We start from the raw sequence: 22,507 nt of genomic DNA on the forward strand, positions 1-22,507 counted from the left end.
GATTAACTTTAAATAGCATCGAGCGTCCCCTCTACCACCCCCCCTATCAAAGTCACCATCCGCACCTGTCTTGTACACTTTTCATCATGGGAAGCCCACTACCTCACATGGAAAATAAACAGTTTTCAGAGTCATGAGCATCATATTAAAGACTTTTAATTTCATCTGCTCAGTGGAGAGAGCTAATTCATGCAGAGGAATAATCTGAGTACAACTACTAGTATACTTCTAGGAATTTGGCAGTTGTATGGAAGACCAGATGTCACTGATTGGATCAGCAGGCAGGAAAACCACAGAAATGACTCCTGCAGGGCAGTGGTGAGCGACTCTTAGGCCCTAAATATAAGAGAAAGAAGTTGACCCAAAGCAGCTTTTTCTCAAAATATGGATGCCTAGGACCCATATGGATCCTAGGATTCTGATTTAGTTGGATCTGGGTCATTTTTTTGGCCACTTGACCTTTAAACATTCCAGAGGTGACTGCTCTGCTGAATTGAGACCTGCTGTCAAAACATTTACTAAGCATTTAGTCTGTCCTGGGCTCTTTGAATACAGTAACTCACTAAATCCTCTATGTGATATAAGCTATTTTATTTTATTTTCAATTATACTTTACATTCAATATTATTTCGTATTAGTTTTAGGTGTACAGTGTAGTGGTCATTCAATCATATACTTTACAGTGTTCCCTCTAATATTTCCAGTACCCACTTTGTACCATACATAATTATTACAATGTTATTGACTACATTACCTATATTTTACTTTACATCCCGGTGACTATTCAGTTAATACTTATTTGTACTTCTTAATCCCTTCACCTCTTGCACTCAGTCCTCCCAAATCCCTTCCCTTCCATACATGCTGCTTTATGCCCAGTTCTTAGACGAGGAAACTAAGCAAAGAGACTTTAAGTCAGTGGCCCCAAGTCAGGAGGGAAGCCAGGATCAAAACTCCAGAGCTTGCTGAAATAGGATTAAAAAGCATAGGTGGAGCCCTCATGAATGGGATTAGAGCTCTTTAAAGCATAGTGTTTTGTTTTATTATTTGCTTTCAAATAACAATAAATCTAATTAACTAGCTTTTCCCTAAGGATATGATTTTTTAAAAATCTGTAGCACGTGAAAGTCACTCACAGGGTGTTCAAAAAGGTGTGTGCTTAAAATGTTAAATTATAAGAAAAGGTTATTTATTTTAAAATTATTTTCTTCTACTTCCTGAGCCAGCCCAGAATGCTTTTTCCTGACTTGTTTTGTCTGTACTGTTGCCAGCAGAATAACAGAAAGATGATGATGTCATTTGACTTCCCCACCTGCTGAGTCAATGAAAGAAGAAAATAAAATAAACCTCCAATTCAGGAATTCCTTTATTGACACTTAAAAAACACACAACTAGTTTTCAATCATACATGTGATGTGTGTTACTAACAGAAACATTTAGAAAAAAATCATTTGTATTGTCACCATCCAAAAGTGATAATGTTAATTAACATTCTTGCAGGGGTTCTTTGGTATTGGTTTTAGGTCCTTATTTCATTGGGAATAAAAACTAGACATATTAATGTGGCTGATGATATGTGTGTACTTTTAGTATATAAGAGAATGTCTGGATGGAGGAGCTCTAAAATGTTACTATTGGTTATGGTGGGTGGTAGGACCTTGCTGGCTATCTTCTGTCCTCCAGATGCACTCCACATGCTGTGCTGGGGCCTGGAGAATGACCAGTATGGACTATATCCATGGGCTTGCTATCCTGCCCTCTGGTTTCTGGTTGGTTTCAGCCAAGGGAGAACCCTAGGAAACTGGGGAGAGGGAGGAGGGTGGTGTTGGGGTATCAGTTCTCCTGACCCCTTACGTGAAGAATTGCCTTGTGACGGCTGGATCCCTCAACTGAAGGTCACAGCTCTTCTGCAGGGGGCTACTCCATAATGACTCTCTCCTGGGTTGTGGTAACTACCTTCCTTTGCCCTTTGAAGCCTCTGGTGCTAACAGCCTCACTGTTTCTAACCCGATCACTATCCCTGATAATTTCCCTTTACCCTGAAGATGGTAGTGATCATTGCCCACGCAGTCTGCTGTCAACATTAGGGTCTAGGTGCTCATTTAAAGAAGTGCTGGTTGATGTTAGTTACCTCTGGGTTAAGTGGGTATGTACTTACATCTTGTTTTTCTCTTAGATCCAAGAGTTGAAGACTGGTTCTTAATGTCATCACCTCTGCCACAAACCATCATCTTGGGACTCTATGTCTATTTTGTCACTTCTCTGGGACCAAAGCTCATGGAAAATCGAAAGCCCTTTGAACTCAAGAAAGCGATGATAACGTACAATTTTTTCATAGTACTCTTTTCTGTGTATATGTGTTATGAGGCAAGTGTCTTTAGTATTCCTAATGGGAGAATTTTGCCTGAGTTTTCTTGTTTATCAGTCATTATGTTTCTTGTTATGATTGTAAAACTCTTCGAAATTTAAGGAATTTTAGAATCTTAGCTCACTAGAGCAGGGATTTGCCCCCAAATTGTTACGTATAGACCAGGTATTAAATCCTTTAGAGGATCTAAGTATAATTTACTCATAGGTAATGAGAATTATTAACAATAAGTCCAGGGACTGGCACATAGTTAACCTTAGTAGATAATTGTATGAATCCATAAATGTTAGTTTTAAGGAAACATACTTGGAGAAATTAAGTAACTTACTCAAAGTAGCATAGCTGGTAAGTGCAGGACTGATATTTGAATCCAGGTCTGACAGCAGAGCTCATTCTGACTAATGATAGGAATTGTCCTCCTCATGGTAGGAATATTTAGTTTCTACACGCTCTCATGAGTGATGATGGTGGGTTGTTTGGGTTTGGTTTAGCCAAGCTTTGGGGGAATAGAGAACTTAGACTCACACAAAGCAGTAGGTAAGGGAGCCTGTCCCTTAATTGTCAGTAAGAGAGGGGGGGGGATCTTTCAGAACCTAAAAGAAGACTCACAGATTCACTTTCTCTCCCTCTGCTATTAACATGCCTCAGCTACCCTCACTGCTTTTCTGAGATTCCTTGCCTCCCCAATACTGGCTGGCTTCCTCGTACTGGAACTCACAAGAGTCCAGCATAGCCCCTCTGGCCTCTCCTGATTCCCACCATGAATCCACCTGGTCGGGTTGCCCTCACTTTGTTCTGACTTCATCCTCATAGGCCCCTCAGAAGTCTGGACTTACTTTGCTGTCTTCCATTTCTTCTACCTTATTTCCAAAATTAACTCACAGGCCACCTTACTTGTCCTTTCTGGAGCATAAGTAACTGAAAGGGAAGAACAGAGAAAATACAATATTATCAGAAATAGGATATAGCCTACTGTAGGACAGTGTTAAGAACTGACCTGGGAGCCAGGAGACCAGGGGCTAGTTAGTCCCAGTTATGCTACTGATTAGCTACCTGATTTTGAGCAAGTCACTTAACTTCTTTGAGCCTCAGGTCTCCCATTGTATAAAGTCAGCATTGAACCAGTTGTCTCTCAGGTTCCTTTATGCTATGTCTGACTGTGTCATTGAATATACTATCCTTAAATATATTTCTTAGGAAATAATTCAGTTATAACCAGTTAGTTTTGATCTCTATTTTGGCAATTACAACATAAAAGAAGGTTTGAAAATATCTGAATTTGAAAGTCTATTTCCCATTAACCACTAATACTAGAGTTACTTATGTTTCCATTTTGGTGTTTATTAACGGCTAAATATAAACTACTACTTTTTCTTCTTGACAGCCTGAAACATAGACACATATGTCAAAAGCTTCACAGACTTTTAGAATGTTCTTAAACTTAATATCAGGAAAGCATTAAGTTCCACTCTTTGTTTAAACGAAGACTTTTGCGGCTGAGCAGCCTGTCATCTCCGGAACACATCCGAACTCATGGTTTATTGGGTGGAGCATGATTGCATTTGGTCTACAGTAAACACCTTTACCAGGGTGTTAGGGCAAATATGAGCAAGGTGAAAGGTAGATCAGACTAAAGCAGTGGTCGGCAAACAGCGTCTCGCGAGCCACATGCGGCTCTTTGGCCCCTTGAGTGTGGCTCTTCCACAAAATACCACGGCCTGGCGAGTCTATTTTGAAGAAGTGGCATTAGAAGAAGTTTAAGTTTAAAAAATTTGGCTCTCAAAAGAAATTTCAATCATTGTACTGTTGATATTTGGCTCTGTTGACTAATGAGTTTGCCGACCACTGGACTAAAGGAACCCACATGCCTTATTTTTTAGTGATGGTTTGAATGTGTTAGTTAGTTGGCACCAGTCAGACACTAATAAAGAGAGACCACCCAGGCCGTTGTAGCTCAGTGTTGACCCGTGAACCAGGAAGTCATGGGTTTGATTCCTAGTCAGGGAACATGCCAGGTTATGGGCTCGATCCCCAATAGGAGGCGTGCAGGAGGCAGCCGATCGATGATTCTCTCTGACAGATTTCGTAAAGCAGAATAAGTCATTTCTGTACCACATTCCCTGTTCCTTAGAGAAAATTTATTGACTGTTTTTTGTAAGATATTTTTTCTCACCTGTGAAATATGTCTTATACTTTTCTGAATCTTAATTTTCAAGATTTCATAACTTACCAAGTTAACATTGTGATTAAATTATCTCACGGCATAAGCTAGGAGCTAGTTTTAGAAAAATATGGTATATTTTTAAATATCACAGTCTAAATAGTTGTTCTTTCTCCTTTGTTTCTTTTTACCATGGAAATATCATTCTGATAATGCCTCATAAACCTTTGCTTTTTTAGAAGTTAATTTATTGTAAAGTTGTCATTTTAGCTTTAATAACAATTAAAAATAGAAATTTAAAGTGTACTTCAATGGCATAAAATGATATAACCATTATACCGAGAAAGAAGACATTCTTGGGAAGATATTAGCACTTATGAGAACAGGGTATCAAAAAAGAGAAGTGGTCATATTTTCAGAGCTCTAAATTAATATAGGAATTTATTTAAAATTACAGTCCTTAGTTTTTCGTTTTCAGATACTGTTTTAAAAGAAGACCTTCCCACCATCAGACTGAAAGAATGTCAATGTAATCTTTGAATTGCGGTTCAGACTTATCAACAGTAAGCTTTTTCTTCTCACCACTAGTAGAAGGTCACTTTGTGGGTGTGCTGGAATTAAGGCTTGCTAGTTTGCATTTTTAAGCTTGAGATTTTCCTTTCTTACTTGTCATGTGGATCCAAAGCCAAACTAATATCTGAGTCTTGTGTTTGGTCAACCTTAATTTTAAGAACCATGGATTACCACTTCACATTACACCGACTAGCTAAGGTCAGGAAAAAAGCAATGTATCTTATGAGTACATTGAGGAATTTTGGTTTGCTAATTTATTTTTTTTACTATTTGGGACATTTAAAGATCAGCAGAAAAGACTGAATTCAGGCCCATTTATTCCCTTTAGAATACACAAACATAAGCACAGGCATATATAGATATACCTAATATGTACATATACTAGCATATACTTCCAGTATTTGATGTTTAAGCAAAAACACTCCCAGTGTTTTGTTCTCCACTATATTAGAATAATTATCCCAAGAAATGGACATTTTAGTCCAAACCCAGTTTATCTAAATAAGATATGAGTTTATGGTTTTGAAAATTCTTACTGCTTTTATATCCAGGGAGTTCCTAGTTTGTAATTGTTCTTGCCCAAGTTTCCCTCCACACTGGCTGCTGACTCAGCTGAGAATTTAACGAAGAAACAGTCAAAACTGCCTTTGTTATAGCTGTTGAGCAAATGTTTCCTTCTTTAAAATGCATGTGCTCTCTTGCAGTTTGTGATGTCTGGCTGGGGTACAGGTTATTCATTTCGATGTGAAATTGTTGACTATTCACGGTCGCCTACAGCATTGAGGGTAAGTTTCTCTTTGGAAAAACTCGTAACTCAAAATTAATGTTAAAACTTTTTGGACTCCATTTGTAACAATTTGAATTCAGAATGAGTGACTCAATTATTAGGATATTTATATTGAAAGAAAAGCTAAAATTTACCAGCTAGAAAGAACCAAAGTCGGATATGTTATTTTCTGTAAAATTTAAAAGTAAATTCATATCTGGTTCCTTAAACAACTTAAAAAAGAATTATAATATGACCCAGCAATTCCACTTCTGGGTATATATCTAAAAGAACTAAAAGCATGAACTCAAAAAGGTATTTGTACACCCATATTCATAGCAGCATTATTTACAGTAGCCAAAAGGTGGAGGCGTGCTCGCTTCGGCAGCACATATACTAAAATTGGAATGATACAGAGAAGGTTAGCATGGCCCCTGTGCAAGGATGACATGCAAATTCATGAAGCGTTCCATATTTAAAAAAATAAAAAGGTGGAGGCATGAAAGGTTAAACAGAATGTGGTGTATGCATGCAATGGAATATCATTCAGCCTTAACAAGGAAGGAAGTTCTGACACATGCTCCAACATTCACAAACCATAAGAACATTATGCTAAGTGAAATAATCCAGGCACAAAAGGACAAATACTGTATGATTCTATTATATGAGGTACCTAGAGTGATATTCAGAGACAGAAACTAAAATGGCCTTTGTCAGGGGCTGTGGCAGATGGGGAGTTGTTTGATAGGTACATGGATGGGTACCTCTATGCATGGATGGTGGTGATGGTTGCACAACAATGGGAATGTACTTAATGCTACTGAACTATACAGTTAAAAATAGTTAAGATGGTAAATTTTATATTATATGTATTTTGCCAAAATTAAAAAGAACTAAATTTTCCCCCATGTAAAAATAAAACAAAATAAATTCATATTTATGTGTGCTTTTGCAGATGGCACGCACCTGCTGGCTTTATTACTTCTCCAAATTTATCGAGCTGTTAGATACTGTGAGTATGTAGTCATTTCACTTGGTAAATGTCTGATCTTTTGATGAAAGCAATAAACTAGAGTTCTGTTGTCCGATAACTTGGGTTATCTCTCTTCTTCAGGCAGACCTGCCTTTTCTTATCAGTAATTTTAGAAAATGGATAGGATAAGCTTATTTTTCAGTCGTTTGCAAACTCTAAAAGGTGTTCTTATGTGTCTACCACCTGTTTAAGATAAGCGTGTAACTGTCACATAGACGAAAAAACTGCATCTTTCTGTAGATGGATGACAGTTGTGCTGGGAAGCAAGTTTAGGAAGCAAAGAGCAGAGAACACTTTACCTTTGGTCCTTCTTACAAAAACCCTGTGTCATCCATACTCCTTTAAGAGGATAAATGCTTCAAAATTTATAAACTTACACAATGATATTGTTACCCTTGCATATCAGTCATTTTGGAAATGTCAAAACTACCTTCAGCTGCCCTCTGAGTCCTCTCTCTGCCTGGGAATGAGCTGAATTTGGGTGACTGGACCCTGGGAGAAGCAAGTGCTATAGATTAGGGTCCGTAAGGAGAGGAGAAAGTCCTATGCCTTTGTTTCCAGAGTAGGAAAGCTGTGTAATTATTATATCTTTGTGGTATGTGGGTCTTGGTTATCTGGAAACAGTCTTGGGCCTAAGTGTGTTCTCTCTTCAGAATATATAACAAGTCTCAACATGCTTTTACCTTCCCAGATGACTACGCATAATGTAATAACTGGAAAGGATTTTTGTGAGCATAGAATCACTCCTATTGTTCTCAAAAGTTGGCATGCATTAGAATCACCTGGAGGGCTTGTTAAAAACACACAAGCCCCATAGCCTGATCCCTAGAGTTTCTGATTTAATAGGTTTTGGGTGGAGCTTAAAAATTTGCATTTCTAGCAACTTCTCAGGTGATGTTATTACTGTTGGTCCAAGGTCCACACTTTGAGAACCCTTGCTTAGGCCAGTGGTTGTCAACCCTCATGGGGTAGTCAGCTTACTTGCATTAAAAAGCCAAAAGGCTGGGCCCCAACCTCAGAGACTTGGAGCTAGGTGGTCTAGAGTAGATACCAGGCAGGGCTATTTTAAAAAAGCTTCTTGGACATTGTAACATGCAGCCAGGGTTGAGAACTATTGATCCATTGAAGTCCAAAGCTCTCAGTCTGAAAATACTGAGGTTCAATGACTTACCCAAAGGAATGCTGCCACTGATGGGCTAGGACAGTGGTCGGCAAACTCATTAGTCAAGAGAGCCAAATATCAACAGTTCAACGATTGAAATTTCTTTTGAGAGCCAAATTTTTTAAACTTAAACTTCTTCTAACGCCACTTCTTCAAAATAGACTCGCCCAGGCCGTGGTATTTTTGTGGAAGAGCCACACTCAAGGGGCCAAAGAGCCGCATGTGGCTCGCGAGCCGCAGTTTGCCGACCATGGGGCTAGGATCTCAGATTGTTGTCTTATGGCTTTTTCTGCACCATGCTGCCTTCTCTCATGTGCATAAGCAAATGTATTTGGCTTCATTGTTTCTGCTTTGCATGTTCTCAGGTCTAGCTTACATAAGGAAATGGTTGCTGCCTCTGTGTCCATCCTTAAGCCACACTTTTTAAGATACTCCTACTAGTACTTTTGTTTCTGCTACTCTGTTTAGTCCTATATTTCAAAGTCTAATTCATTGTGCGCTCCTGAATTTTGAGTATCTTTTTGGAAAAAAAAAATTTCCCTTCAAATTCTTTCTATTCTATGCCTTTGTTTGTAGAGTTTCTGCAAACCACTTGGGTACATTCCATCTGAACGGTGCCTTCATTGCCCTCCTCGTTTTTCCAAGGCAGCTTTGCTTTCTTTTCTGTCCTATTTCCCCAATTAACTCTTCAAGTGTTTTCCTCTTCATTTTTCTTTAATAATAACTTGCTAACTTTTGATTTATTGCAAGTCCTCTTCATTTGCTTAATCCATTACCTAAATTGGGAAAATGTGTTAGAGAGCAATGTAGAATAATGTCAGTCCTAAGCATTAAGATTCCGTGCCATACATGTGGATTTTTTTTTTTTTTTGCCAATAACATTTTTTTCCATAATTTTTGGGGCCATAGTCTTCATTTTATATCTTTGATTTTTCAAATCTGCATGCAATTTCTTTTTTACCTTTTATCGATTCTCCCATGACTAGGTATCATACCCAAGTTCCTTCATACTAATTGGCTTTTGAACTTGAAGAATCAGCTGCTTCCATGAGCATTCTATAAGTCAGTCCTTTCAAAGCAAATTGTGATATGAAATAGTTTCACTTTGTCAATATTTTTATAACTCTAGATAAATTATTGCATGATTTTATATGAACTTGATTTTCTTTAAATTATTTCAGATCTTTTTTGTTCTGCGTAAGAAAAATAGCCAAGTGACTTTTCTGCATGTCTTCCATCATACCATCATGCCATGGACCTGGTGGTTTGGAGTCAAATTTGCTGCAGGTAGCCAAGGGAGAGTTGGGATCATTTCTTATAAATACTAATATTTTTGTATGGTATAAACACAAAATCTATTCTTAAGTGTGATTTAAGAGCAACTCAAAACGTCAAAGAATCACTTTGATCAAACTTCTAACTTTTATTATTACTTGAAACCTAAATGTAGGACTCTTACCCAGATCCTTCTCCAACTCTCCATTCTTTAGAAATGCATTGACTTTTGGGTACAGTCTTATACATATATCTTAGTTGTTTTATTTGGATTTTATTATTTTCCCAAGGAGTTCTATTAAATATCTTTTAAAAATAAAAAATAAACAAAATGGTTTTATAGGAATGTAATTAGGTATCTATTTCCTTATATATATCCAGAGAGTTAGAATGTTTATCTCAAGTTCCATGTCTTCTTTGCCTTCAAATTTCTAATAACTGATACACACTGTAAACCCTAACAGCTCTGTAAAGATGTGTGAGATCGCAGTTGTCCCAACTTCGTTAAGCATCCTGCCATATTAAAGGATGTTTTGTTACTGTTTTTCAAGTCAAGAATAGTTTAAGTCAAAAGCTTGGCTACAGGCTCTTTTGTTTGGTTTGGGTTTTATGCTTCTAGAATTGAAAAAAACAACAATAGGAGGTTAAGTAATTTTACCTTATCATAAAGCTTTAAATAAGTGATATTCCCAATGACATATTCTTATCTTATTAACAAACATCTTATTTATGCTAGTTTCTTAAATTTAAGACGTCGTTAAGTAGGCCTGTAGCTCATAGTAAACAATGTTTTAGCATTTCTGTGAAAGGCTCACCTCTATTAGGCATTCTGATTCTGCAAGACTTAAAAAAAGAAGAAAAAAAAAGCGGAACCACAACTGAGGAACTTCTGTTTGCGTTTTAGATTCTCTAGGCTTGGGGAGTCTAATCTGCATGTCTTATGTCTCAGAGCATGAGAAGACATTGATCAGTGGCACAAAAGCGGTGCTAGAACCTATAGGAGCCAAGAGGGCATTAGGTTTTTCAGTATGTAAAGTATCTCCTTGCCCAAAATTGGCGTTTATCTGTAGAGCATTTTAAAAAAGTAAATGTATCTGTTCTTATAAGGTATGTTAATGTACAAAATTAACTTGCACTAGAAGAGAGTCTCATCTGTGTCCATTTCACAATAAAAGGGTAGCTATATTATTTAATCTCCATACTTTACTTATCTTTACTTTCTTTTTTCTCTCACACATGCATATTGTGCCTCTCAGTTCTTTCTTCAGTAATATCATTGACATCTTTTTTGTCTTGGTGAAATATTGAAAATGACCCAAATATCATCTGTGTCCATTTCACAATAAAAGGGTAGCTATATTATTTAATCTCCATACTTTACTTATCTTTACTTTCTTTTTTCTCTCACACATGCATATTGTGCCTCTCAGTTCTTTCTTCAGTAATATCATTGACATCTTTTTTGTCTTGGTGAAATATTGAAAATGACCCAAATATCCACTAATTGAATGGTTATTACATGTGTGTGTATAATTGTGAAATGCAAATAATATTGAGAGGCATCTTTTAAGCAGCTTGACTTCTAAATTATCAGAAATAGGTGACTATTCTGTTTTTAAAAGAAAAGGTTCTTTTACACCCTTATAATTTATTTACTCAGATTTCTTTCAGGAGACCAGAATATTATCACAACACTGAATAATATATAAAAATAGAAAAAAGATTGGAAAGCAATACCCCCAAATATAATTATTTAGAGATATTGACAGAAAAAGTGGTTTCTCTCTCCTTCTGTATCCTTCTCTGTATTTTTTATATTTTTCTATATTGTATATCTGTTCATTCCATAATGGGAAAATAAATTTTATTTGAAGAGTGGAGTTGAGCACTTTTCTAATTTCTATCTTCAAATCAATTTCAAACAAACAATGCTTTTAATAATGAAAATTTAAACATATAATATACCTCAATTTTTCATTGTTACCATGTTTATGGACCTCAAGCACTTTGTAGTGGGTTCATTTCCCATTCCTTAATCCCCCTACTGCTTTATGAAATGTAAATATTAGAAAATAATGTTTTTTTTTCCTCTCATGTACCATGGATTGGCATTTCTGTTCAGATCTTCATATGAATTCTAGTATACACATGTACACCTGATATCTATTCAGTAACAAGCACAGAATAAGAGCTGAGGTATTTGCAGAGATATGGTTTGACATTGGCTCCCATCCCTCAAATGAAACTGCCCATTTCAAACTGTTCTTCCAAAATCTTGAACATAATTGATCTCTATCTAGTGTTTAATTTCCTGTTGGCTTATTGTACAGCTCTCTGGGATAATAGCAATCCAGCTTTTCTTTTGAATATGATGAAAATATTTTCGTGACACGTTTTTATATTAATTATGCACAGATTCCTGTTTAGATATATGGAGAATTATAATAATTAGCCAGGTGATTATTTTTCCCAAACCAAAGGAATAAAAGGTGATGGCACTAATTGTAATTCATTCTGAGATGTTTGCTTTTCAAAACTGTTATCACAAAGAAGAAAGTAAGCTTAGAAAATACTTCTTGGAGAAGCCTTCCAAAAACATTACTACTTAACATGTGATTATTCTGTGAACAAACTCATTAAAATAACTTATTAGAAAATAATCATTAACTAGAGAAAATAAGCAAGTTTATTTAGATAGCTTATTTTGATCACTAATCCTTACTAAACACTCTTAGCTACACCAGTACTTTGTTAAATTCCTGTCCATGGGATCCTTGTTTTAGGACATTTAAATGATGAAAGCGTCTGAATGGGAACATGGACATGCTTATACCAAAAAATAAGAGTAGTGTCTTAATAAGAGTGGCTCTGACGTAGTTGGTTATCCAGGGTACAGTAGATTTCTTGTGTGTTTATAATCATGAGACACAAATAGAATTGAGAGGTATTTGGCTTATCCCTGTTAAGCAGCTTAACTCCTAAACTATCAGAAATAGACACCTATTCTATTTTTAAAATACCCCTAGAAAAGGTGTTTCCTCACCACTATATTTAGTTGTTTCTTTTGGGAAAGAAGACTAATCCAAATGTGTTTAATAAAAGTTGGGAGGCTGTTAATAAGCTTTATTAATTTAGTTTCTTCTGATTTGAAATGTGAGATAATTAAAGGATTAGCTAAAATTTTATTCAGGAAGGGAAAGTTTATGAAGGGACAGTATATCATAAATGAGGTATTGGAGGAATATTTAAGCTACTTAAATAATTATTTAAAATAGGTTATTTTAAGGGAGTACTTTAGCAGTGGTATATCTAGAATTGCTGCAATTATGAATGATTATTAAAAAGTAATTAGTTTCTACTGTGCAACAATTTTTATTTTGCTTTAAACTTTCTGTAATTTCTAGTGTCAATGAATTTGGTCCTTCTTCTAACACAATCAGTCCAGATTAATGAGGTTTTGTTTTATTTCTGGAATTAAAGAATACTGAATAAAGGAAATAGAATATCTTGGAGAAAAAATTAAGTTTCAGGCCAACATTACTATGCTGAATTAGGCTCTACATAAAAAATGCAGATTCTTCTAGAATGTGCCACTTTGGAAAGAGATGCTAGGGAAGAGTTTTGTTTTTTTCTCCCACTACCAACTAATCACCCTGTTACCCCTCCCCTGTACTACTGGTCCAGCTAAAGGCAATTGAAATGATCTTTGCTTACATTCCCCCAGCATTCATTGCTTCTATTCTAAATTAAATGTAATAAGTAGGAGCTATGGGGAAATTAGAAGATGAAAACCAAGATAGGATGGCACAATTCATAAAAATCAAATGGAAGCAGTAAACAAAGGTGGTTTAACAATAAACATTTATTTGTATTTTGGAAAAACAAGTAATTGATTAAAGCAAACTTAGCATAGCTTACTAATAAAAGCCAAAGTTTTGTGGTACTAAAAATATTTATTGAAAATTGATTGTGGAAAAAGTGAATTTGATTTCATGCAATGACACTTGCAAAAGTATTCTTCGTGGTTTTATTCATAATAACCCCAAATGGAAATAATCCAAATATCTTTGAATAAGAGAATGGATACATTCTTATGTATTCATATAGTATAATACTACATAACAATAAAAAGGCAAACTACTAATATACACACCAACATGAATAAATATTAAAAACATGTTGATTGAAAGAAAGGCACAAAAGACTATACCCAGTACAATTCTATCTATATGAAGTTTAAAAGCAGGCAAAACTAATGGTTGATTATGGAAATCAGAATGAAGGTTACATTCTTTGGAAGGGGATATGGGAGCCTTACCTGGTGTCACAAATGTTTTATATCTTGAATTTGGTAATGTTTACTTGAGTCTATGCATATGTACACTTAAGGTTCATGTACTTTGTGTTAACTCTCACTAAAAATGAGCTTGATTACTATTATTTAGTAATATATCATGTTACCTTAACTCAGATTCTTAAAATAAAACCAAATCATAAGTCCATCTTAAGTCAAGATATAACAGAATAAGGGCATGCTAGCTTATTTTCTAAGATTTGTATATTATATTTTACTAAATAAATGCATTGTCCACCTCCCTCTAATTTGATACCTGTTTAATAAGATTGATGTTTCACATAATGCGTGTTTTTCCCCCACTAAAATTAAAGAAATAAATATACTAAAATCTCAGTTCAGACAAAAATGTGTCTTATTTGAGGAAGAGTGCCCCCATTTGACAATAATTTTATTTTCCAGGTGGTTTGGGAACATTCCATGCCTTTCTAAACACAGCTGTCCATGTAGTCATGTATTCCTACTACGGACTATGTGCACTGGGACCAGCCTACCAGAAGTATTTGTGGTGGAAAAAATATCTGACATCATTACAGCTTGTGAGTAATTAATTGTCTTTAAAACAATATATAAAACTAAACTAGAGTCATTTGTTTTCCCTTTGAATTAGGATATTAACTAAACAAAGAACAAAATTTACAAAACAATAGGGATATGAAGTGTCTGACCTCTATGTGGTATCACATGATTATCCTTTCTATCTTATTTAAACTGTTGTCAGGAATGTTATTGAAAACAAAGCATATTTGGTAATCAAGAGGCTTAGACAATTAAATCAAAATGTGTATCCATATACCATCTTTATACTGTTTTGTGTATTTTTATAAAACTAGAGGCCCGGTGCACAAAATATATGCACAAGGCGGGGGTGGGGGGGCCTGTACCCTCAGCCCGGCCTGTACCCTCTCCAATCCGGGACCCTTCGGTGGATGTCTGACTGCTGGTTTAGGCCTGATCTCACAGTCAGACATCCCTCTCACAATCTGGGACTGCTGGCTCCTAACTGCTCACCTGCCTGCCTGCCTGATCGCCCTAACCACTCTGCCTGCTTGATGCCCTTAATTGCTCCCCTGCCTGCCTGATCGCCCCTAACCGTCTCTGCCTGCCGGCCTGGTTGCCCCTAACTGCCCTCCCCTGCTGGCCTGGTCGCCCCTAACTGCCCTCCCCTGCCGGCCTGGTCACCCCTAACTGCCTCTGCCTTGGCCCCCTACTGTGGCTTTGTCTGGAAGGACGTCCGGTCTAATTAGCATATTGCCCTTTTGTTAGTATAGATACACATTTATGATCAAAGTAATCTCAAAGTTATGTGAACCTCAGTAGGCATAATATTAAATTAGAAGTTAGAAATTTCGTATTCTAGATCTAATGATCTTGAGGGGTTATAACTTTGAGGGAATCATGAGCCTTCCTGTGTGTCTGCCTATCTAGTCCTCATATTTCTAAGTCTATTTTCCTCCAACTAGGAAAAGTACTGTGAGGATTAAAGATCTACAGTGATGGTATAATATTTATATGTATCCTAAATAACCAAACATAAGGAAATGGTGAAATAAATTATTTTCATTTCTACGTTGGAATATTACAAAGTCATGAAAATTATTTACAATTTCTTTCTTTTTAAGCGTTCCCCTCCTCCCCCCATAACATACATTAGAACACTGTCCTCAGGTAAACAATGTTCAGAATTGCAGAGGCACTCATTTTAGACCTAATAAGGCTTTCCAAGCATTAATCCTAAAAATATATGGCGTACAATTTTTCTGAAGAGTAACCATAGGTTGAGATGCTGATTGCTTTACATTTTATCTTCTATTAAAAGAAAAATTCTATGATCCTCATGTTTCCAGATTTATAGTCTATAATAATGTAGTGTTATATTCTGCCAATAACACTAAAGAGAAAGTGTGAATTTAGGTGTAGATAGCCTGTTGAAATTCAGATTCTATTAAAATCCTACAACTTGTTAAATGAAATTCGGCATATTTATATAATGTGTTCTCCCAGGTGAGAGCCTGATATTTTAGTTTGTAAGGATATTAAGTCAATATCAGAGTATATCCTTGCAGAATTGTTTATTGTATTTTAAATTGGCAACACCCTAAATAACCAGTCCTAAGGAAATAGTGCAATACATTATTTTAACTCCTACTTTGGAGTATTATGAAGTCATAAAAATTATTCACAATTGCTTTTTTTAAAAAGTATACTTTCTGATTTTAAAATAACATATGCTCATTGCAGAGAAATAAGAACATCATGGTAAGCAAAGAGAAAAAATATATATAATTTCACCACTCAGGGAAAATCAGAGCTTATTTTTTATTTTATTCTCATCTAGCTTTTCTCCTCTATGCATATATATGTATACCTTTTGCATGATTTGTATTATACTGCATGTAATATTTTGTATTAGGCTTTTTTTTCACTTAACATACTCTTATATGTTGTAAAGACTTTTTAGCAATGTGGAAAAATACTTATATAGAAAGAAGAATAGATTTTTGTTCATTATTATTCCACATGTATCAGTTACACACAATCGCATCTGCATAGAACGTGGAGGATATTGCTTAGGCTTCCTAAGGTTTCATTTCTTTCTCTGCAAAATGAGAGGAATAACTCTAGCTACTGCACAGGAAAGTCATAGAAGTTCCTTCACATAATGCAAGGAAAGTTGATGATGATAATAAAAGAAACTATGTGAAAATCTTAACTGCAGTGATAACTGGATGAATTGTGGGTAATTGTTATTTATATTTATTTATAGATTTTTACTTTTCTAAAATTTCTACACAACACATGTTGCCTTTTAGTAAGGGGAAAAATATATTTAAAAAATCTGGATATATTAAGTGTCCTTCTTAAGACTATGTAGAATGTTCTGGAACACAGAGTCTTTGGGCATCACTAAGAATGTCCCTAAAACTGTCTCACTCCTTTCAGAGTCTCTGGCAAACGGTATGTATTTTTATCTATAACAGTGAAGGACAAATAGCAGATATGAGGAATCAGACATGCCTTGGTGCCTACAAAATTGGTGGGGCTCTAATTAGAATGTTTTTATTTCCCCAGAATTGAAATACCTAGTCTAACATCAAACTATTTGAAATTGAAACTATCTGAAATATTAGGCCATAAGGTAGTGGTCCCATGTGCATTTCATCAATCAAAGACTCACATCACTTGCAGAACACTTGCCCTGTTGGTTCTCTGAGTAGGAAAGGGCTGCTGTGTTGCCCAGCAACAGGCACATTTGCATAGGTCCTCTGGAGTTGTGCAGTTTGGTGGGACTGAATAGTGGTTCCAAATTCCCATCTGGATTTTAACACTGTTCCACCCACTCACTCCCATGGAGGCTAGCCTATCCAACAGTAGCTGGAGGTGGTTGGAGAGTGTTTAAACATAAGTAGCAAAGAATGCATTAAATAATTGCTCCATTGTGACTCTTCATATCTGAACAATATTTTTCATTCTTTCATCTGTTAGGTCCAGTTCATTATTGTCACCATCCACATAGGCCAATTCTTTTTCATGGAGGATTGCAAGTACCAGTTTCCAGTCTTTCTGTACATCATTATGAGTTATGGGTGCATCTTTCTGCTGCTCTTTCTCCATTTTTGGTACCGTGCTTACACCAAAGGTCAGAGGCCGCCCAAAACTGTGAAAAATGGAATCTGCAAAAACAAAGATCACTGAAATTCAAGTACAACATGAATCTATGAATGAGACTGATATCTTGTCTTCCTTGACAATCAAGAGATATTTCCATGTGCAGTGCATTTTGTATATTTTTCAAAAGCAAGAGCTTGTATTTTTATGATAAGTTATTGGGGTTTCTGATATTTGAGAGCCTATACTCCCAGATAACAGAGTCTTCTGATAATTAGAGCCTAGGGCAGCCCGTTTTTCAGCTGCTTTTAAACCTCATCTAAAGGTTTTATTTAATATATTTTGTTACACTAAAAGGATCATGTGAAATAGTACAGTACTTTTCAAAGAAGTTCAGTATAAATGAGAAATATCACTAGGTATTTTGAGTACAGACAGAGATCTATGCTGTACAGTGGATTCCTCCTGCCAGGTCTGAAAACCTCTAATGTGGGCTTTGGCGTTGTAGCTTGTTGACTATACTCAGAAGACACTATGTTTATTCTAGAGTTAAATTCCTATTCTAAAGAATTAACAAAATGAGCATTAAGTGAATGTTGGGTAAGTTGTCATTTAAAATCACTAACAATAGTTTTTAATGGATCTCTTGAGTAGCTGCCACCAGTTTTGCTGATAAGACTTTCTCACAACCTTTTGTCATATGAAGTGTTTAGAAGTAACACTCCTTTCAAGGAACACGTTGATGCACTTAATACTAAGGTTAAGCTAATATTTTGAAAACAGGTGATTTTTTTCTGATGGCTTAATGAGCACTCTGCTATTACTGTCTTTCAATTATCTTTGTATGTTTCTGGAAAGAGGTGAATTTGTCAATGGAAAAAGTACTGTATAGCCCTAGCCGGTTTGGCTCAGTGGATAGAGCATCAGCCTGCGGACCAAAGGGTCCCAGGTTTGATTCCGGTCAAGGGCATGTACCTTGGTTGCAGGCTCCTCCCTGGCCTGGGCCCTGGTCAGGGCTCCTGCAGGAGGCAACCAGTCCATGTGTTTCTCTCATATCAATGTTTCCCTCTGTCTTTCCCTCTCTCTTCCATTCTCTAAAAATCAATGGAAAAATATTCTCGGCTGAGGATTAACAAAAACAAAAAACAAACAAAAATAAATAAATAAAGGTGAATAAATGTTTAAAAAAAAAAAGAAAAGAAAAAGTACTGTATAGTTCACTGAGAAAAATCTGTTGTCTGTTGTATCATAATGTCACTTTCTTATATGGTCATCATTTAAAAGATTATCTTGGTTAAATATATATTGATTAGATGTGTAAATGTTCATGTCATTAATATATTGCAGGTATCCTTAAATCATAAATGATTTTAGACTACCCATCACAGTTTCCAGAGATGTGTTAGAATGGCTTATGAAGCAATTGGAGGCAAATGGTGATACAGAGATTATTCAGGGAAGATTTAGTTATATGAGTGTTTCAATAGAGAGAGAGAGAGAGAGAGACTACATAGTAAGTATTGTAATGGATATACTGCATAAAAAAATATTTTTTAGATTTATTAATTAACAGCCTGCATTTTTTCAAACTTATAAATTATATAATGAAGGACTAAAATTCATTTTGCAATGTTTCATTTCTTTAAAATTGCTACTTTCTAAAATTCTCTTATTCTTGAATAGTAGATTTTTGTCCAAGAAACACAAATATTTGGACATTTAAAATTTTTCCTTATAGCTTGTTTGTTCCCATTATATTTATACTCAATTTTTGATGGGCAGCTTATGCTTGTATTACTTTAAACCAGCGGTTGCTAACTGGTGGTCCGCGGACCACTGGTGGTCCATGAGGTCTGAAAGGTTGGTGACCGCTGGTTTAAGGAAACCATTGGAGCAGCGGTCGCCAACTACTGGTGGTCCGTGAGGTCCAAAAGGTTGGCGACCGCTGCAAACAAGTAGTACTTTCGGGCCTCAGTTATTGTGTAACACACAGTGATACTTACTGTACAGCAATGTCTGAGTGTTTACTCACTGTAAGCTCCTCTAGTTCTGTGTCTTCCCCCAGTCTGTTAATCTATACCATGGCCTTTTCACACTTACCCGGTTCATAAGGTTATGTGCCTTTAGTGACCTTTAATGACTTAGCTTGCTTACAATATGAGAAGATGAGGGTTGAAAATGGGGGGAAATTAATATTTTTAAAAATAAAGAATAAAGAACAGGAGAGCAGAGCTAAAAGAAATCAGATTTAATTTACTTCTCTGAGAGTCTCAGGATTCCTTAAGTGTTTTCTTGTTTTGACTCTTCAAATCCAACTTGTGCTAAATAAAAAGGTGTGGTTGGTGCTGTCATATACTAGTACTCACACAATTGCCAAAGATCCCAGTAGGGTAAAGACCAAATGCAAGCAAAAATAAAAGAAGATAAAACAGGAGAGTTTGGTTTCTTTCCCTGCATCCTTTCTGACCTGCATTGTATGACCGCTCTTAATTGCCCTGTAGTTTTTGAAATGTTTGAGGTGCCTACCAGCTCACAGCAACATGTGATAGAAACACATTCTAAATGATACAAATCAAAGAAATTATGTTACATGAAAAATCACAGCCGGCAGAAACATCCTCTGTGTAAACATTGGCAGATAAAAATACATCCACCGGATGCAAAATTTTCACAGTCAGTGTTTTTTATTAAAGGGCTTTGTGGGTTACAGAGAGTTTCTATTGGGGTTTCATTCCACTTTTCAGGATTTTATTGCCTTTGGATTTGCTTACCTAACAAATAAAGAGCCCAGTTACAAAATCTGGTTTATGACATAAGAAGCTCTATGAATCCCTGAGAATATTGTAAACAAATATAAATTAAAAATATTATATATATAAGAGACATTGCAATTTTCCAGTCTTAATTAGAATTCTTAATTGAGTAAACTACATTGTTACCTAAATTATAAGGTTATGAGTTATATTTCTTCATATTAACCCTTATTTTTTCATGTTTTTAAAGACTGTGGAAAACTCTGGCTATTGTCAAAGTTTTGATTGTGTGTGTGTGTGTGTATTATAATAAATTTGTGATGTTACATGTATGTGTATGTGTGTGCATTATAATATATTTGTTGTATTGTGTGTGTGTGTGTGTGTGTGTGTGTGTGTGTGTGTGTGTGTGTTTCATTTGGATCCTAACTGCATATGTTTGCATGGATAGGTGCTTTTTAACCTGAATATCCTTTTAACCAAAGCACTTTACACATTTGTTATATACATGCCATGTTCAGACATTAGTGATGCAAAGACACCTGTGACATAGTTGGGGCCTCCTGGAGCTTAGCGGTTTGCTGGTAGAAGAAATTACGTTATAGGCCAGTATATGATAGTTGCCATCTGAGTGAAAATCCTGTCACTTGGCAAGCAGGGAAGGCTCTATGAAGGAATTTGAATTTGACTTCTGTGTTTAAGGTGTACAGAATTTCAAAATGGGTGGTGGGTTAATGAGGAAGGTGTGCTAAGTAAAAGGAAATAACAAAGCATGGGCCAGGGGAAGGAAGGTATTAGAAAACTTGAGGGAATGGCCAATGAACCAAATCAAAGTGAGGCTTCCTGTAGGTGCTCCAGAGAAATGAGGCCAGAAAGGGAGGCGGGCTCTGACCTCTGGTACCCATAGCTGCAGCAACTGGGCTGATTCTCCAGGCAATGGGAGTATTCAGTGGTTTTTGGGAGAGAAGAGGGGTGATTGAAGTGGTACCTTAAGAGGAGTCCTCTGGTGGGGTGGGATGGGGTTTGGGGGGGGGGGGCATGAGACACTAAAGCAAAGATAAATAAGTTTATTTTAAAGTTCCACCTTAAACATAAACAAAATCTGACTACTGGGCCCTGCTTATGTCATTCCTCGATTTCTGGATTAGTTTCCTATCCGACTCACTGCTCTGCCCTCACCTTCTTACAATGCATAGTCTAAGTCATATTCAAACGTAAATTAAATCATGTCAGTTTTACTCAAAAGCCTTCAGTAGCATCTGATTTCACCCAGACAAATAAGAAAGAGCCAGAGTTTCTACAGTGGTCTACAAGGCCGTCCATGAGCTGTCTCCCACCTGCCATTGTATCTGTGTCCTCACTTGTGACTCCACCCTTGCCTCCCTCTGCTCTACTCACGCTGGCCTCCTTGTGTCCACTGGACCATGCTAAGCATATTCTTATCTTAGGGCCCTTGGTTTAGCTTTTGACTCTGCTTAAGGGACAATCTTGGACCACTGGCTCCTAACCTCTCGCCAGCTTGATCACCCCTAACCACTTGCCCACCTGCCTGATTGCCCCTCACCACTCACCTGCCTGCCTGTTCATCCCTAACCACTCTGCCTGCTTTCCTGATCACCCCTAACCAGTCGCCTGCCTGCCTGATCACCCCTAACAGCCTCTGCCTGCCTGCCTGATCACCCCTAATCACTCACCTGCCTGCCTGATCGCCCCTAACCACTTGCCTGCCTGCCTGATTGCCCCCAACCACCTCTGCCTCAGCCCCCACCGCCGCGGCTTCATCCAGAAGGTTGTCTGGAAGGATGTCCAGAAGGTCGTTCAGCTGTCTGGTCTAATTAGCAAATTACGCTTTTATTATTATTGATTAATTTTAGGAGGGAGACAATAGAGGTAAAGTATTCTCATCTAGGGTGTCATATCAAAGGTACCTGCTATCAATATGACTTTGCACTGCTGATGTTAACCTTGCTCACCTGGTTGAGGTAATGTTACTCTTTTTCCCCCTCCTTTATTCTTTGGGAGGGAGTAACTGTGTACAGATACACTTAAGGATACCCCCTTGAGGGAAAAGTATCTGCATAAATTATTTAGAATTCTTCTGTATGGGTAAGTTGCCTATTCTAGTATTTAATCACATAAATTATTTATATTAGTATGGACTCATGAATACCTATTTTATACTTTAGGTTATAATCCAATACAGCTTTACTTATTTCATTGCTCACATTTGTCTGTCTCCATTAGGAGGTCTTCCTGTGTCACTTTGACATATCCCCACTTACTTTCTGGCACTACAAGATGCTCCAGGCTCATCTTATATATTTCCTGCCCTAATCCTAGAGTCAGTAGAATCTCCTAGGGGCCCTGGCTCCTTTGGTTGGAGAATGGTATTGGAAACCAAGAGCTGGAATTAGGTGTGCTAATTTCTACTGGAGTATCATTGCTCTGGGCCC

General features: G+C 36.7%; 1 protein-coding gene and 1 non-coding gene across 3 annotated transcripts in view; both read left to right on the forward strand.

Annotated features, from left to right (window-relative positions):
• Positions 1-22,507, forward strand: part of LOC103305135 (elongation of very long chain fatty acids protein 7) — a 169,336-nt gene that overhangs the window by 61,172 nt on the left and 85,657 nt on the right. The window contains exons 3-8 of one of the 2 annotated variants that reach the window (XM_008161848.3): positions 2,177-2,367; positions 5,807-5,887; positions 6,824-6,880; positions 9,245-9,350; positions 14,095-14,231; positions 17,179-20,450. In XM_008161848.3, coding sequence (XP_008160070.2) covers positions 2,177-2,367; positions 5,807-5,887; positions 6,824-6,880; positions 9,245-9,350; positions 14,095-14,231; positions 17,179-17,388 — 782 coding nt within the window. In that variant the 3' untranslated portion in view covers positions 17,389-20,450. Of the gene's footprint in view, positions 1-2,176; positions 2,368-5,806; positions 5,888-6,823; positions 6,881-9,244; positions 9,351-14,094; positions 14,232-17,178; positions 20,451-22,507 lie in introns of those variants that run through there. The other variant, XM_054715232.1, reaches the window with a different exon arrangement.
• On the forward strand, positions 6,241-6,347 carry LOC114230189 (U6 spliceosomal RNA). The gene has a single exon (XR_003616051.2). It is a non-coding gene; the product is annotated as a U6 spliceosomal RNA (small nuclear RNA).

This window comes from Eptesicus fuscus, chromosome 4 (assembly GCF_027574615.1).
Source record: "Eptesicus fuscus isolate TK198812 chromosome 4, DD_ASM_mEF_20220401, whole genome shotgun sequence".
NCBI classification, from domain to species: Eukaryota; Metazoa; Chordata; class Mammalia; order Chiroptera; family Vespertilionidae; genus Eptesicus; species Eptesicus fuscus.